At 42.7% G+C, this 17,499-nt stretch overlaps 1 protein-coding gene across 2 annotated transcripts in view; it reads right to left on the minus strand.

Annotated features, from left to right (window-relative positions):
• Positions 1-598: 598 nt before the first annotated feature.
• Positions 599-17,499, minus strand: part of LOC148524043 (rac GTPase-activating protein 1-like) — an 83,059-nt gene continuing 66,158 nt past the window's right edge. For both annotated transcript variants that reach the window (XM_088472407.1, XM_088472406.1), the window contains exons 12-17: positions 16,829-17,027; positions 16,227-16,332; positions 13,932-14,064; positions 13,749-13,848; positions 9,538-9,622; positions 599-1,046 (exon numbers count right to left, since the gene is read on the minus strand). In XM_088472407.1, coding sequence (XP_088328533.1) covers positions 980-1,046; positions 9,538-9,622; positions 13,749-13,848; positions 13,932-14,064; positions 16,227-16,332; positions 16,829-17,027 — 690 coding nt within the window. In that variant the 3' untranslated portion in view covers positions 599-979. The remainder of the gene's footprint in view (positions 1,047-9,537; positions 9,623-13,748; positions 13,849-13,931; positions 14,065-16,226; positions 16,333-16,828; positions 17,028-17,499) is intronic.

The raw sequence follows: 17,499 nt of genomic DNA on the forward strand, positions 1-17,499 counted from the left end.
CATTTGCGTCTAGGGATGCCACCATTGGACGCAGAGTTTTACATACTGCAGCGCCCTCCCCATAATGACAGCTTTGTGATGTCCCCAGAGGAAGAATGAGAAAACAGGATTTTTAGTACTCACCGTAAAATCCTTTTCACAAATTCCATGGGGGGACAATGGTCGCCCTCCCAGCACAGGTGTTGTTATTGTATTGTTTCATGTTTAATCTATTGTTAGATATATGGTAGGGATTTTCTTTTTCTATACTTTGCCTCTCCTTTCTGGGCTTTGTTGTACCAAGTGTATACTTTGAACACAGCTCAGATGTAGACTGAAACACTCCTGTGTACAGGTCTCAGTTTACTATAAAGTTCAAACTAGTTCACCATGGAGTGGTCATTCATCATCTTTGTGTGAAGGAATAGCTTGATGGTTTAGGAACCCAACTGTATAATAAGAAAACAGTGGGATCTACAGCAAGTTTCTGCATTACACAGAGTTGGGACCCTGGACTAGGCACTAGTAAATGATGTATACAGAACAAGGTGCAGACATCTGCCCTATATAAAATATAATGTATAAACACAAGGAAATGAGAGAGATTGCAATGCATACATGTACAGAGACGTGCTGGAAAGGCTCTTGTGCACAAGAGATATACCTGCCTCTGTCACATTTATTTTACATAAATATTTATCTAATAAGACATTAATATAGTACAACATCCAGATCACATATAATCCAGGAAATAACACTGCAAAATGTAACATGTAATCAATATGTAACATGTAATATTCATACAACTTGTGAATGAGTTACACACCTTAAAGAACTGCAATAGAAAACACAGAACAATCTTCCCATATAGAGTAAAGTGCAAAGACGCAGAGACACAAAAAAGTAGAATGGATTCAGATATAGATGACTGGTCCTGTACTATAAGTGCAGAGTGAATAAGTCCCGATTACACCTGTGATTGAGAATAGACCATTCTCTTTCAGTTGTTTGGAGAAGTGAAGAATCGTCCCGGCTTCTTCAGAGAACAATTACTGGTAGACTCTAATCTGTAAACGGGAGCGATGAAAACATCAGCAGAAAGCAGGGCCATAAGTGTCTTTCAGAATAAGAGCGTATCACAGTCTCTTGGCATGAGTGCTAGGACTACGCTGCAGAAGTCGTGTCCCTGACATGTAGGAATTTGGCTGGAGCAAATCTTTTAAATCAAAATCAATTTGTAAACTTTTGTAAACACGAGGTCTCATTTCAAAACTGGGTGTTAGAAAGATACAGATGTGTCCCTTTTTACAACTGCACCAAATAGCCCCTTTCGGCACGCCCAGTCCCATGCAGAGCGCCTTTTTAGCTCAAAATGCGCATCTTATTTGCAGAATTAAAAAACACATAGAAGCAACAAAAGAGGGATTTAGTAAAATCCATTCCTTGTAATTCATCTAGGGGACACTGTAGTCTTGACTATGAGGTTCAAGGGCTGGCACAGGAGTTAGGCACTAAAAAGGTTAAAAGCTAGATCTGCCCCTCTCCAGCCCATATAACTCCTCCTACCTCCACCATACCTCAGTTTCTTGTATAACTAAGTCGTATGGAGAAAGAATAACCATAACTATGAAACAAGAAACCAACTTTAACATAGCAATAAATAATAATAATCAGGGCAGACAAACTCCACATTTTGAACATGTATATAATATCATGTAGCAGAAGTGCTAAGCTTTGCTTTGGATTTTCTGCTTGTCCTGCCATGTTGCTACAAAACAGACAGAGGGAACCTGCTCTGAAAAGCACCAAAACCTGCCTAAATAACCCCACAAAGGCTTAGTGCAAGGCTGAGCTTTAACTAAATTCTGTCTAGAATAGAAAAGGTGCAGGAGAAGGAGAGCGTAAATGGTAAGTAGTACAAAGAAATATGGTCTACAACCTCAATAATGAAGGGTTAATAAACAGTATGTAGTCAGGAAGCCGGCAGTAGAAATGCCGACCACCGGCTTCCAGACAGTGAAATCCCGGCATGGGACTAATGATAGGCGTCTAAAGAACGACGCCTATCATTAGCCCCATGCCCGGCATACAGACTGCAGTTAAGCCGGGTATCAAAAGCAGATAGCCGTGGGGGTGGGGTTGGGGTCTCCCGGGGGGACTTCGGGTTAGGCACTCCCCCGGGAGGGTTAATGTCAGGCACCCCCAGGGGGAGGTTAGGGTTAGGCACCCCTAAGAGGGCTGGGAAGGGGTGGGGAGAGGGTTAGCCTACTTACCCCCCTCATCAGGATCTTCATCTGCCGGCACCGATATTTCATCCGCCGGGCTAACGTCCGGCAGTACAACATACAGATTCCAAGTAAACAACCAGTTATCTCCACAAATGGTTAATCCTAACTGCAGCTGTTTAGCCCCACATACAGTATATACAAATGCATCTACCTATAGGTTTGGTAAAGAATTATTTTATAAACCCTCAAAGTTCAGCAGCACACACAGGGTTAATCAGCATAACAGAATAGAATGCATGAATTACAGCAGGGTTAACAACTATTATCAAGTTTGTAATCCCCCCTTTGTTATATTTTAGTAATAAAGTTAACAACCTCCCTCTTTGTTGTAATCCCCTTTAATACACACATGCCACACCACTCTGCCCCACTGTTTAAGACCAAAGAGCTTAAGCTTCCTCAGCCTGTGGCTGTATACTTGAGGCCTCCAGTGTGCCCTCAGATCTTGCAGCTTTCCTTCCATCTTGAATCCTGCCAAGTAAGGCTGAGGGCAGTGAGTGAGACCTACAAGCAAATCGGCAGCATCACAGTGTCATGGAAGCACCCTTCAAATGCCGATGTGTACTGGGAATATGGGGCAAAGAGTCACAGCCCAGCGCTACTCTTGTACTACTGACTACCCAGCTCCTTTACAGGTATGTCTCTTCAGGTAGAGCCCTGGACATTCTTAGGTAGTGTCATGAAAAATTGGAAAACAAACAAACCTAAACTAACTAGAAACGTGCCTTACTCCTAAGGCACTAAAAAAAACAACCCCCCCCCCCAAAAAACTGGAGGTTAGGTGGAGGTAGGAGTGGTTATATGTGCTGGAGGGGGCAGAGCTAGCTATATGAGAAACTATATGGATTGCGTACACTGATCAATGGGGTGTTTGACATTTGTACATGTGTCAATCTGTGTATAAAGGGCTTCCACGTGAGCAGCTGCTCCTGCTTTTCCTCATGCCAGTTTCTGCTTCATCTGTGACTATGTATGGGTGTAAAACCAATTTGTGTGTGGATAACGTCACAGCCTAGCATCTCTAGTGCAAATTTTTAATCATAACTCAAAGTTAAACAGGAAATAAATATAAAAAACCCCCCCACAAATACACCCCCTTCCCAAGTAACAAAATAAAAATCCACAACAACTGCAGTTAATTTTATATTTGGGGAATATACTAGCAGTGTGTTGTTGCACCTCCTATAGTGTGTTGATATGGTAAGAACTTACCCTTGTTATCTCTATTTCTACGAAGTCCATAGGGTTCCACAGGACTCCCGCCCTGTCGCACCTGTGCTGCAGATGGGCTTTGCTCTGGTCACTGGTTTTTCCGTCTCCCTCTGGTGAGAATGTGATTCTTGTGTGTGTCCAGATCTTTTTTTTCTCTCTTCCTTCTCCTCCTCCGGCCTATGGCTTGGTAACTAACTGAGGTGCCTTGGCTCGGGGGCGGGGTATAGGAGGGGGACCCTAGTGCATCCTGGGAGGCTGAAAGCTTAACTCTATGGTGCCCGATGACTGACGTCACACCTATACCCTAAGGTATCCTGTGGATACCCTATGGACCCTGAAGTAGAAATATATATATATTTATATTACATTCACACACATATACATACACTTACTGAGCATGTGTAAGAGATAAGAATGGTTCACGCCATGTTGTACCAACAGAGCCGTAGCTAGTCATTTTGGTGCCCTGTGCGAGAAAGAGCACCGGTGTGTCCCCCCCCCCCCCCCAAAAAAAAAGTAAATAAATAAAAATAATGGGGCATCATTTTTATTTTTACTTGTTCAATATCTGTTATGCTGGGTTTATACTGTGTGCATGGAATGACTGCTCCAACCAGAAGGCACAAACTTATGGTCTCACTTTGTCGCGGCACGCACACACACACACACACACACACACACACACACACACACACACACACACACACACACGTGTAGTCTCTAACCTCAGCACATATGCATACACACACCCATGTAGTCTCAGCACACATGCACACACCATGCAGTCTCAATAAACAAACAGATACATAGGTAGGTTCAGCACAGATACATACATACAAATGCACACATGTAGCCTCAGCACATCCATATACACATGACAGAATTATCAGCAGGGAGAAACAGCAGCACTGCTGGGGAGTTACTGTTGTCAGTACTTACCATTAACACTGCAGAGTCTCTGCATGCAGGAGAAGAGAGAGGTGGCCAGACGGGAGTCCACTGAAGAGAGACCTGCTGCCCTTGTATGCATCAATCCATTCCATGCTGCTGGTCCCTGCCCCCGACTACACCAGCCACCTGACATCCTTTGCATCAGCCAAAGGACGTTCCGCAGGGGTTGCTGGGAAACGTAGTCCCTTCCAACTCTGTGACACTGGTCACAGAGGTGGAAAGGACTACATTTCCCAGCTGCCCCTGCGGAACGTCCTTTGACTGATGCAAAGGATACCGACACTTCACGTGACTGCTGTTTGCAAACCAGCAGCCCCCTGCTAGACAACTGCAAGGATCCGCCCTCCCGTGCTGCCGGGAAACCTATCACTGTGCACCGCACCTTTATTAATATAAAACAGTTGCCCGGCGTATAGTGATTGCGGTGGGAGGCCGGATCCGCCCTCAGGGCTGTTGCGCTCTGTGCAGCGGCACCGACCGCACCACCCTAGCTACGGCCCTGTGTACCAACCAGTGCTTGGTACCCAGTAGGGTAACTAAAACGGGCTTAATATCCGGAAGCCAACACCCGGGGCTACATTTACTAAAGTGCGGGTTTACAGCAACCAGATACTACTAATCTAGTAACTGCTTGGAAATGATAGCTAGAATCTGATTGGTCGCTATGGGCAACATCTACACTTTTGTAAATTCACTCTTTAGATAATATACCTCCCAGATTCTAGTACAGGGGTTCCCAACCACGGTCCTCAAGGCACACTAACAGTCCAGGTTTTAAGTATATCCATGATTGAGCACAGGTGACTTAATTAGTACCTCAGTTATTTTGATTTAAACCATCTGTTCTCAAGCATGGATATCACTAAAATCAGGACTGTTAGTTTGCCTTGAGGACAGAGTTTGGGAATAACTGTTCTAGTATATACATGGTACAGGCAAAAGCCCTTCAGCTTCTACCTGGACCTTGGGAACAGCAGTACATGGTGCATGCTTGTGTATATGGACTGACCCGAGCATTTGATGTCAATTGATATGAACTACATCTTATGAAGATGATACACTGTACACTCAATACAGTATATAGACAAACTGAGTATATATCCTACAGTACTTGTTTGTTACTTGTAATACAAGTGTGTTCATTTGTACTCACTTCGATCAAATGAAACCCACAGTATATAGGAGGTACGAAACACATACAGTGAATATCACAGAGTTATATACATAATGGATAATAGTATAATAAATGCCCCGGACCTTCGAAAATGGCAAGGCCAGTCCCAAATTCCCGGGGCCATCGTAGGTCTGCCTTGCCCATCTGCATCACACACCCACCAGCCTGCAACACTCCTCCAAGCTGCCTAAGTCTGTCAATACTCCCCTCCACTCAGCTCCTGCAGTTAGTGTGCTATGGAAAGAGAGAGGGTGTGGGGCAGGTGGCATTGGCACAACTATGATGGCGGCTTCCGCCTCCTGAAAGCATTGCCCAAATTATGCAATAATGACGTGACAGGAGCCGGGAGAAGGAAGACAACAGGGGGAGACGTGGATTTGGGAAGGGGGTCACATTATACTAACTAACTGTGTTAAGGGCACAGAGCACATTTATACATTAATGACATTAAATAACATATGGGGGTGGATTGGGGGGTGATAGGAAAGCGGCACAATAAAAAAATTGGGGAATATGTGTTGATCACAATAAGGAAAATAGGGGGAATGTGGTGAGCTCAGTAAAAATAATTACAGACAAGGCAGAGGCACAAAGGGGCATGAGGGGGCTCTGGGCTGGCATATAAGGGCTTGAGGGGTCCTCGTCGGAATATGAAAATTAAGAGGTGGTAACCCTAGCAATAACCCAAAGGGTAAAGGCTGATTCAAACAAAACTCAGTGAAAACCAGTTTCCATGAGGAAGCTACGCTGAAGCTCATCAATAACTAGAGATAGAGGGGGAACCAAATCAGTTTTCCTATACTGGGTGATAGTGGCCTTAGCTGCTATCAAAATATAGCAGAGTACATATTTATGGTATGAAGGGACACTAGTTGAGTAGGACTGTAAGAGTGCCACAGCAGGGGTAAGTTCCAGTGAGACAGACAATGGAGGAGAGTTGGACAACTCCAGAATACAAACAGGACATAACCCACTTGGCCACAGTTCCGCCAGCAAAGTCTCAGCTGTGAATAACACATTTTATGTAATTTATCTGAAGTTAACCATGTCTGGAGTTAAATATACTCTATGAAAAATGTTAATAAACATCTGTGTGACTGATACATTTGGAAACCATTAAGGAAAAGCCTCTTCCAGTCATCATCCTCCAGCTGCATACCCATGTTTTTATCCCGCTTAAGCCGTGTAGGAAGCTTCTCAGATACTGTCTCAGATATAAGAGGGTTGTACCAAAATGTGATACCACCTCTATGGGAAACAGAAGAGAGCCCCCCCCATAATACACAGCAGGAGGAGCCGGGGGCACAAGGCCAGAGGGGCAAGACTGGATCCCATGTCTAACCTGGAGATATTTATAAAATTCTCCAGATGACAACTGAAAGTGATCACAGAGCTGAGCAAATGACATTTGAACATCACTACATAACAGGTCAAGCACAGTATGAATACCCCTTTGAAACGTACCATAAAAACTCATGTTTGGAATCAGTAGAGCCAAATTATGGCTATACAATTTAGCAGAAGGCATTGGGAATCGCTCTGAGGTGACAGAGAATTTGTCACACACTTCAAGAGTAGTAGCTGTTGATTTAGAGGTAGTCTTCCATAACAGCCTGCAGTTGCTGGGAAGACACAATCACAGATCACAAATAGGGAAAGATCCTTGTAAGTCGGTCTCCAACTTCACCCAATGTTTGGCATCCGAAGGGGACAGCCAATCCTGCAGTTGATTTATGATACACACAAGTTGGTATAACTCGAGGTTAGGGAAGACCACCCCCTCCCTGATGATTTGGGGAGATTTCCAGACAATTTTGTTTCCACACGTGTTTTAAACACTGCATAAAATAAACCAAGACACTGGTAACATCCTGGAGATAGACCTAAACAAATACAGTAAGGAAGGAATATAATTTTAATAGTGGCAATTCTACCCATCCAAGAGACCTCATATTCCGCCTCGCCCTTTGTAAAGGCCTTCAGCTTACGTAGAAGGGGATAATAAATTTACTAGGGCTGTTAGAAAGGTCCTCCTCCAGGGCACCCCTCAAAAAAGGGGCGTGACCACACAATAGTACCCCCGATTCAAATTACGCCGCACAGTCTTAGTCGCATTACACCACAGTGCCCTTGATTCACATTACACCACAAAAGGGCTGTCACTCCTTCACCTTATGACACAAAGTAGTGCCCCTTATACACGTCCATAGCATGCCCCTTACACACAATGCCCACAGTAGTAGTGCCCCCATTACACACAATGCCCACAATAGTGCCCCCATTACACACAATGCCCACAGTAGTAGTTTCCCTTATACATGACCCCAGTAGTATTGCCCCTTATACAATGCCCACAGTAGTATTGCCCCTTATACAATGCCCCACAGTAGTATTGCCCCTTATACAATGTCCTCCAAGTGAATATAAGAAATGTGGTCTCGACCCCGAACCTCTTTTTACATGCAACATAAAGCAAGAAAATAAACTATCACCATGCGCCTTGGCACATTAACTGGTAATAAAGAACACTCTCTGCCAGTCATTTTGCTAATCTTATCCAAAAGCTGATTAAAGTAGGGAATCCAGAGTTTCTGACTCTGCATCCTCTAAGAGTACTAAAGTGGATATAGTTTATCCAGTTAGACCAGGCAGAACTTAGATAGAGGTTCTCTCTGTTCTGGGTAGGGGGGGGGAGTGACTCCTCTTTGGCATTGTATAGAAGATGAGGGTTTCAAATCTTTTGAGAACATTAGGGATGAGTTTGGAGTCCTGAGTTATATGTTTTTGCGGTATCTACAACTCAGTCATGCACTTTCCACTTCACCCATCTTAATTTGCTCTGGATCCCATTAAGACCCTGTTGCAGACATTGGGTGGCAGGGGTCCATTTCAGGGTTTACTGCTATTACAGAAACTTTAGATATCGCATTGGAAACTGTTAAACTCAGGTAGGAGGTGGATCTTGGCCCTTTGGAGGATGAGGAGTGGTCTGTAATCCTGGGCATTCCCTTGTCAGCTATCTCTGCAGTGCGGTCCCAGCAGGTCCAATTTTTTTATTTTACTTGGGGTCTACTTCACTCCTTTGATTTTGAATACATTAGGGAATAGCGCCCCTGGTAGATGTCCTAAATGTTTTACCCCACAATGTTCTTTTGCACCTTCTCAGGGAATACTCTACTGGATGTTCTATTTTGGGCTGGGTTTACCAGATACATTGCTAAAATGTGAGGCAGGTTCCCCTTTTTTTCGTCTATGCTACAGATGTATCCATACACATCTTGCTGTAGTCATGCTAAAAAGCACCTCTTGGCATGCAAGGTCCTGTGAGACTCTGCTAGTACCGGGCGACTATGCTAATTAATCTGATTAAGGCTAGATGCATGAGGACACATCTGTATGTTTCTTTTGCCTGGGTCTCTGCAACAGTGTTAATCATGAAACTGAGTAATTCATGTTTAATGCCCTGGTTCTGGCCAAAGTTTGTATCGCCTACGCCCGGCTGGTATTCAGAGGCCCTACATTTGCAAATTGATGTCTTTAAATTAATGAAGGGGTGGAGCATGAATGATTCATCTACACTAAGCATAATTGCCACTTGTTGTTGGGACGGCATCTAGCGAGGAGACAGGGATTTTTATTTGATTGTTTTATGTTGGGCATTGCTTCGTCTGCAGGGCATTCTGAGGCATTTATCCTTAATATTAGGAGCTTGCATCCATATGGTTTTATGTTATGTCAGTTCCATCATTGTTATGGGCTCTTGATTGCAACTATGGTAATATTTTTCTGAATTGCCCTATATTGTAATGACATTGACTATATTATAGTGTATCACTGTTTTCCTGCTTGGCGTTTGTTTTACTATTATTTAAAAATCCATAAAAATACTTTACAACAAAGGAGAGAGAAGAGTATAGGAGCAGCAGTACTTACAGATAAGGAAATGCCCCTTTAGGTTTTAGTGGAAGAGCATGACCAGAGTTAATTTCAGGAGATGTCAGTGGATGGAATAGACGTTCTAAAGAGAAGGAGATTACAGAGATTTGAGATAGTCCATGGGTGGGCAATAAGCGGCTCTCCAGCTGTTGCTTAACTACACATCCAAGAATGCCTTGCAACAGTTTTAGCATGGCCAAAGAGCAAAACTGTGGCGGGGTATTACTGGGTCGTGTTGTTCTACAACAGCTGGGGAGCCGTTTATTGCCCACCCCCAAGATAGACAATGGACAGGGCAACATCTGCCCTTCAGTAGAACTATGATGTAGTTCTAAAATCAGACAGGATAATTTAATAACATCTACCCAAAGGTAATGGCACAGTGACTTCTGCTGCAACAAATCTAACACATAACTTAATTAAGAGTTCAGTCTAATATAGGAGTAATCTATATAAACACACCTGAAGAATTATGGCCACTTGTAATTGGATAGTTTCCACACGATTCCAGTGAGCTGAAGAATTATGGTCTTTTACAAGGTATTATAAGGTTATGTTTAGTAACAAAAGTAAGAATTCACTTCCCTGTTTTTAAAAAAAAATAAATAAAAAAAGGTGAGTGATGGCTGACAGCACTAATATAATTCAATTTAAAAGTAATCCAAATATCTGACTGAGCTATATATTACCTGCTACTACTCAATGTTACAATGGATCACTGTTGCCTTTTAAGGATATTCTCTGCCGCCATCTCAGGAAATGATTGGACGGACGTCTGTAGCTCATTGAAATCGTTTGGAAACTGTCCAATTACAAGTGGCAGCAAGGGAATGGCTTGAGAGACTGCAGCATGGGTGAGCTTTCAGACGCCGTCAGTGGAATCTAAATAATGGTGGGAGTCCTAAGGGAGGGACCCCAATTATACAGGGAATAACAAATTATTGAGGGTGTATTCAAGATGTCATACCACTGTAACTTGTCCAATGTGGTTTTGATCAGTTAGTTTGGTCCATTTAAATCAAATCAACCAATTGTACTGCGTGGGATTAATTGTAACATTCAAATCTGCATTAGGTCCAGGCAGCAGAAATAGAACAATTCTCACTCAAAATACATTGTGTTTTGCCTTTGGTCCCTAATCACTTGATTTTTAAATGCAACGTTCACCAACATCAATGTAATAACTGGTTGCGTAGGTTTCAGACTTAGTAAAAACACAAGACTGGGATGATTCTGTGCACTTTTTAAATTATTGTAGATGCTTGTACCTGCTCCTGTGAGGTCCTTGCACCTGAATCACATCATCATGTGGGTTTCGTCACCCTACAGTGTTATGGCAGGAACCTTTGTATAGAACTAAAACATTTGAATGTAACCATTTGTGACTATTTTTAAAAAGGGGCCTGAGTTGCCCGGGAAAAGGACTGCAATCGTCTTCCAACACCTACATATTTATTTGCAGCATACTCATGTGAGGGAGGATGACGCTTTGGTTGTGTCCTTGATGCGGTCAATGTGTTTGCCTAAGTGCTCAGTGTAATGGTCATACTTGTCAGCAGTTATTTCCAGATTTGGGGTCAGTGATGTGTTCATTGGGTGGCTCCAGCTTCTATACTCATGCCCAGCTGGTAGTTCCTGTGTTCATGGTTTTATCATTATTTTTTGATTATTTTTCTCTGAGCAGAAGAACTAGGCAGGGTTGTCCTTCTCCCTGTCCACTATTACCATTGGCCTGTGCTGTTCGAGCTTCGCCTGTGATCAGAGGTGAGGGAGAAGAGATCACTGTACACTGATGATATGCAGCTATTCCTGACAGCTGCAGAAGATTCCTTATCCTCACTCTGGGTAATGGTGAATACTTGTGGCGCTTTCTCAGGGATACAATTTAACTCGGATAAGTCCTGTGTGTTTCCTGTTCTCCCTGGATTCCTTAGACCCTCCTATTATACTTTTCCTCTTCACTGGTGCACTCAGTTCAAATATTTGGGCATTCAGATCTCTCATAAGGTCTCCAATAAAGTAACCCTTAATGTGCAACATCAACTGGCTTTCTTTAAGCTTAAATCTTGCTTCTGGAGTAGGCTGTTTCGGTCATGGGCCTGGTAAACTTGTTAAACATGGTTATTTAACCCAAACTGTTGTAAGCTCTTCAAAATTTCTGTCTCCCTCAGTCTCTGTTCTCCTCTATTGCCAGGTGTATGTCCTCCTTTGTGTGGGGTGATAGGCGTGCCAGAATTGAACATTAGTATCTGTCAGTCCTGGGGAGAGGGGGGCTTTGAACTTCTGGATTTGAGGGTTGGCCGGCTGCTCATTTTGGGCAACTTTGTGATTGGACATCTGCGTACAGGGATTCACATTGGGTTCAGACTGAAAAGACTGGCTTGAAATGTACGCCCCTTCAGTTTTTACTGGCAGGAACCCCTCATTGTTAACTGTCTCGGTGCAGACTCACAGGGTTTGGCAGCAGCAAAGATTCTTGGGTGTTAGAGAATAGATCCCTTTATCCCACTGAGGTGCAATCCGGATTCCCCTGAACTGAATTAATTGTCCTACGAAATACATTCGGTAAGGCAGCTCTATATCAAGACGGTGCTCGCAGGTCTTTTGCCCAACTCAACTAATATTATTCCCTCCCCACTATGTTTTTTTAGGCATCTACAACTTTGCCATGCTCTCTCTGTACCCCCCAAGTCTCTGAATCATTATTGAAGGACTATTTACTTACGAAGGCATATTTCCTATATTTACTACTCCTTGCTTTTGGCATTCTGGGAGACTTCAGTGGGAAGCTAACATGGGCTCCTTGTCAGATGAGCATTGGAAATTTATGTTGGGCTCCCCTTGATCGGCTACTGTGCATTCCAGGTTTTAACAGATACAACTGGCATAAACTGGGTCAGCTAGCTTCTACCTAGTGTCCTACGTGTGGATCCAGTGACTCAAATTTCTGGCATCTAATCTGGTCCCGTCCCTTTTTTTCTGCATTCTGGTCCAAGGTTGTGCATCATGCTGGTTGTAAAGTAATTATAGTGCCTATTCAGGATGCTGGGATTTGGTTATTGGGTAAACCATAATTTCTTACTGTAGGATAGTACCATTTGCATTGGCTAGAGTTTGTATTGCCAGACATTGGCTGTCTCCACTGGCTCCCTCCTTCTCTTCTTGGCCTGGTTAATTGCGCGGTTTCTAATGAGCATTTTATGTATACTAAGAGAAAATTCCCCTCTTAAATTTAAGTGGGTTTAGTCTCTCTGGCAAGTCTCTAGAACAGGGGTTCCCAACCACGGTCTTCAAGGCACACTAACAGTCCAGGTTTTAAGGGTAGCCATAGTTGAGCACAGGTGACTTAATTAGTACCTTAGGTATTTTGATTTAACCATCTGTGCTTAAGCATGGATATCACTAAAACCAGGACTGTTAGTGTGCCTTGAGGACCGAGGTTGGGAATCACTGTTCTAGAAGATGCTCTTTAGAGCAGGAACAATCTACCACTAGATTGTTAGGTGCCCTACAGGTGGGCCCTTTGTCATGCATTATATGCTCCAGTGCTGTATTTACACTATGCTTTACTGTACACATTAATTTTGATTGCTGTTCATTGTTATGTCCCGACCAGAAAAGACTATTCTGTTTGTTGCGTTCATTACTTTGTCATGTTACGGTCTCCAATGCATTTTCTAATGTGCTAACATTTGGATGTTATAGTTTATTTATGCAAAAACCATTTTCAATAAAAAATAGTCAAATTAAAAGGGGCCAGAGTTTGGTCCAAAACGTTGATTTGTAGGATATCTATGCCTCCCAATAAAAGCATGGAAATTATTATTTTTTTTTATTTAAATCTAGTTTAAAGTGAGAAGTGTTCTATTATTGCTTAGACTTGTTTCCACAATTGATTAGTATGGAACATGTCAAAAGTTTTTGTACTTTATATATTGCTCTTCAAACTTTAAAATTGCATACTCTAAACCACTGTAATATTAATTCCTCAGGTAAAATCACATGCAACTTTAGTGTTACTGCTAATAAATATTTTGTGCAACTGCAAGAGACAAAATAATTTGTAATCCATAATTAGGCCTAACGGGATTTTAACGATCTTGGAAATTCAGACCACTTTAGAGTAGCAAAACCTGCATTATTTAGCTTGGTCGGTCACTAGCTATGGATAATACACACAAGATATTATAAGCACACTTCAGTCCCACCTTGTGTCACAGTCACAGGGTCAGTGTTTTGATTCTCTTGATTGTTGGAAAGAAATTGATTCCAGAACCCAGAGGGCAGTGAGAGGAGCAGGGACATCACCTAAAGAGAAACCAAAAGAGATGTGGCAAGTATGAAAATTAGAGAATAGCATTAACAACCACCATCGCAATAAGACACCTTACCTTGGCTTGTCTTGGGGTATCCTGCATGATTATCAGAGGATTTGGTTCCGGCACAGAATGACCAACAATGGTAGGACCAAACACCCGAGACAGGTTCATTTTGTCCATCTGACACTCTGGGCTCCTCATTACCCTGTAGAGGAGAGTTTGCTGAAATTGGGGAGAGGATAGCTCCTTTATGTTTTGCAGTCTTGTCCACAGTACTTCAGTTTTAACACCTCTTTCAATCCAATCCCAGGAACAAGTATGTGAAGCACTGCACCATACAAACCAAGGGGAACAAGCTATGAGAGATTGGCAGTAACTGTCTCTCCGAGCAAAATGTATGCCTTCCTATTCGCAGGCCATGGGGACATAGACAAAAACCTTTGCCACTAGAGTCAGGAAATGCAGGTCCAGGCTTCAACATAGACTTTGGAAATCAATTCTGACACAGAGCAAAATGCTCCCATACCATTCATCAGCGCCCCCTCCCCCATCATGATGTCAGTCTCTGATGATTTGCTGGCTAGCTAATAATCCAGGGTCAATGCCAAGACTGCCAATGTAATTACAAATAACTGTAGATAATTTCCCCTGTGTGGTAGCCACATGCAATGTAGAATCTTCAGATTAATCCCCATTATTTAAACTATAGAAGGACTGTAAACAAGCCTGCTCTGGGATGTGTGATTGGGCAGAAACATAATTTCTCCCAAAACATACGTCCAAGGGACTCTCAAATCACACCAGACCAGAGTACAGACTTCAGGCATATTTCCCTGATTTTTGAAACCCCTAGTTGTTACAGATATACATTTTTAGCCCAAAATATATAGAATATAGGGATGCCTTTGATTACTGCTGTTCAGTCACACCTTTCGGCTAGACAGCAGTTTGACTACCCCAGCTGTTTATGGTGCCACCTGCGCATCTTCAAGTTCTCTATTTGCAGACATAGACAAAGGCCTTATGTTTACTACTCTCCTCTCAAGACAATTACTCTCCCTGCTCACAGGATACCATAACTGAATGCACATACTAATGAAAATACACAAGCCCCCCCTCACAGGCTTCCTGAGTGTGATTAAACTCTATCTGTATGGGCAGAATTATAACATACCATCAAAAGAATATAACTTGCAACATATGCCCTGACACCCATAATCTCTACATGCTCCATGATCTGTTAATCACAAGGTCTAGATACCACATATAGGACCTCCAGGATGGCTTTCAACCTCTCCTGCATAACCTCACCCAAGAAAGCAAAGAATGCAGAGGAGGACATCCATAGTACGGTCTAGGAATCCCTCCGACCCATACCTATCCATCTCCCATTTCGGACCTTTCTTTGATACTCTAGCAAAGCTATTAGCTACTGAAAAAGCCTCCTGGTGGAGACACTACTCCAATGGATTCCAGATCTGGCAACTGGAAAAGTCTGATTCCTAATTTATGACATCAGAATGTACAGAGCAGTTACAGCTGGCTCATTGGGTGCTCCCAAGTCATAAATCAGAGACACCTCCACCATTTGCATATTCTGCATTACTGATTGGGAGACAAGTCCACTATTATGTCTTCCTGCAATACTAAGCTCCCACCAGAATTGTCCATTTTGGAACAGAATAATAATAAATAATAATAATTGTGATTAACAATAGTGTAAAGCAAAGTTAAAGGATAAATCATTCCTCCCCAAAGAGGCTGGCACATGGTGGTAACATGATAATCTGCAAAGAATAGCATCACAGAGAGGTGTCCCAAGTCTATGCACCACTGATGGGATTAGACAATTTTGAATGCCAGACAAATTGCTTGAAAGGTGAATCAACGACCTGTCACAGAGCTTGCGAAACTCCTTTTCCCAGTTCTTATGTAAGAACCTACTCCTACTGTGGGCACCATATTTTCATCTGCCAAATAATGCACAGAGGTTTTGGGAACAGTCCGTACACTAGCCAGAAAGCTCTGTAGGGAGCGCGCTCTCTCTACTGGCAAAGTTGAAAGTAAACCCTACGAAGTTCACAATTATCGCTGGGTTCGGGTTAATTTGGCAGACTGCTGTGCAACATTCAAACAGGGCTATAAAAACAGACTGGAGGGTGATGGGAAAAGAGAACTTCAGTGAGGAAAAGGTTTAGTTTTCAAGTACTAGGTCTCCCAGAAGTGGGACTCAAGCTTCACTGTCTCCCTATAATGCTTATGGAGAAAGCATAATTTACAGTAAAGGAGAGACAGTATTCAGAGTAAAATCAAACAAAACCATTATAGGGTGTTCTTTCATGGCAACCCATTTAGGGTCAGTGTTACCTGTACAGGTGCAGGATGAGGAAGGCCAGCGTGTCTCTGTTGGCGGGAGGAAGATCCTGAATAATTTGACAGATCTCAGATTTACAATCGCTCTCATTAAGAATATCTAAAGATGACAGAGAATGGCAGGACGTCAGTCTGACAGAGCCCATGTCATATGAAGCCCTGTCCTGACTAACAATCCCTATAGAACAGGTCACCGTCTCTGACAAGACCAGCTCACTCAAAAGGTTTGTACACCTTAGAAAGAAGATTATTTATCCTCCCCACACATTCCGAGAGAGTACATCCATTTTATACTTACCTGCTAATGGCTGCAATTTTGGCATTAATGTGCTATAAAGTGATAGAACATTAATCTGGGAACTGGAAATCCTGTAAGCACAAGCGTAGCACCTGCAGCAGTAAGTATATATTCAGGGCTCTAAAGCAAGTTTTAAACAGAGGTGCGCCCTGGAGGGGAGACGGACGATAAATTAAATAATTGCAATATTGATCTGTCTCTCCACCCCCCCAACTTTGCTGCACCCCATCTGGGTTACATGATCACCCAATAGTACTCTGCTTGCGCCGATCCACTCATTCACCCACACCCCACGTACCAGCTGCATCTAGGAACTGAGTGTGCAAGGAGAAGGTCAGGAGTGGCTCCTTCAGGCTCCGTAGGAAATCTTTCAGGACTCCACACACTGCATGAATATCTTCCTTCCCCAGATGCGGAGACTTCCCTTTACCATACAGAAGCTTCTGTTTCAGTTCCTTCACCAGTCGCTCACAGCCAGGAATGCGGTAGATGCCCCTCTGGGGACAGACAGGGAACGGTTAGGTCACTCCAGCCTGCTTGTGGTTATAGTATTGGTGCTCATAATACTCATAAAAAGGAAACTTCTAAATTAAGATTTTCTTCACAAAAGATAAACCTATTTAAAACAGCAAGAAAGTCAATATAGAAAGCTGTGTTACACTCTCCACAGGAAATGTATGGTTTTGCTGAGCACCTGGACCCTTTTCAACACCACAAGAATCTTAACTAGAGGAAATATTCTATAAATAATAAAGTGATGTAACACAAATTTAGCACCACAATTTAAAAGACCAACCATAGGAAGCAAATTGATTTAACTCAGATAACATATAACATACATTTCTCATATAGAAACATTTGCATACAGTATATATTTATAAAGATATCATTAGAATGGTGGCTTTTTTTCTCCAAACATATCAGAAATTTTGCCATTTCGGCAACTGAAAAAGGACTGAAAGGAAGTTT

The sequence above is a fragment of the Taudactylus pleione genome, unplaced genomic scaffold (genome assembly GCF_031769625.1).
Source record: "Taudactylus pleione unplaced genomic scaffold, aTauple2 ptg000122l, whole genome shotgun sequence".
Classification (NCBI taxonomy): domain Eukaryota; kingdom Metazoa; phylum Chordata; class Amphibia; order Anura; family Myobatrachidae; genus Taudactylus; species Taudactylus pleione.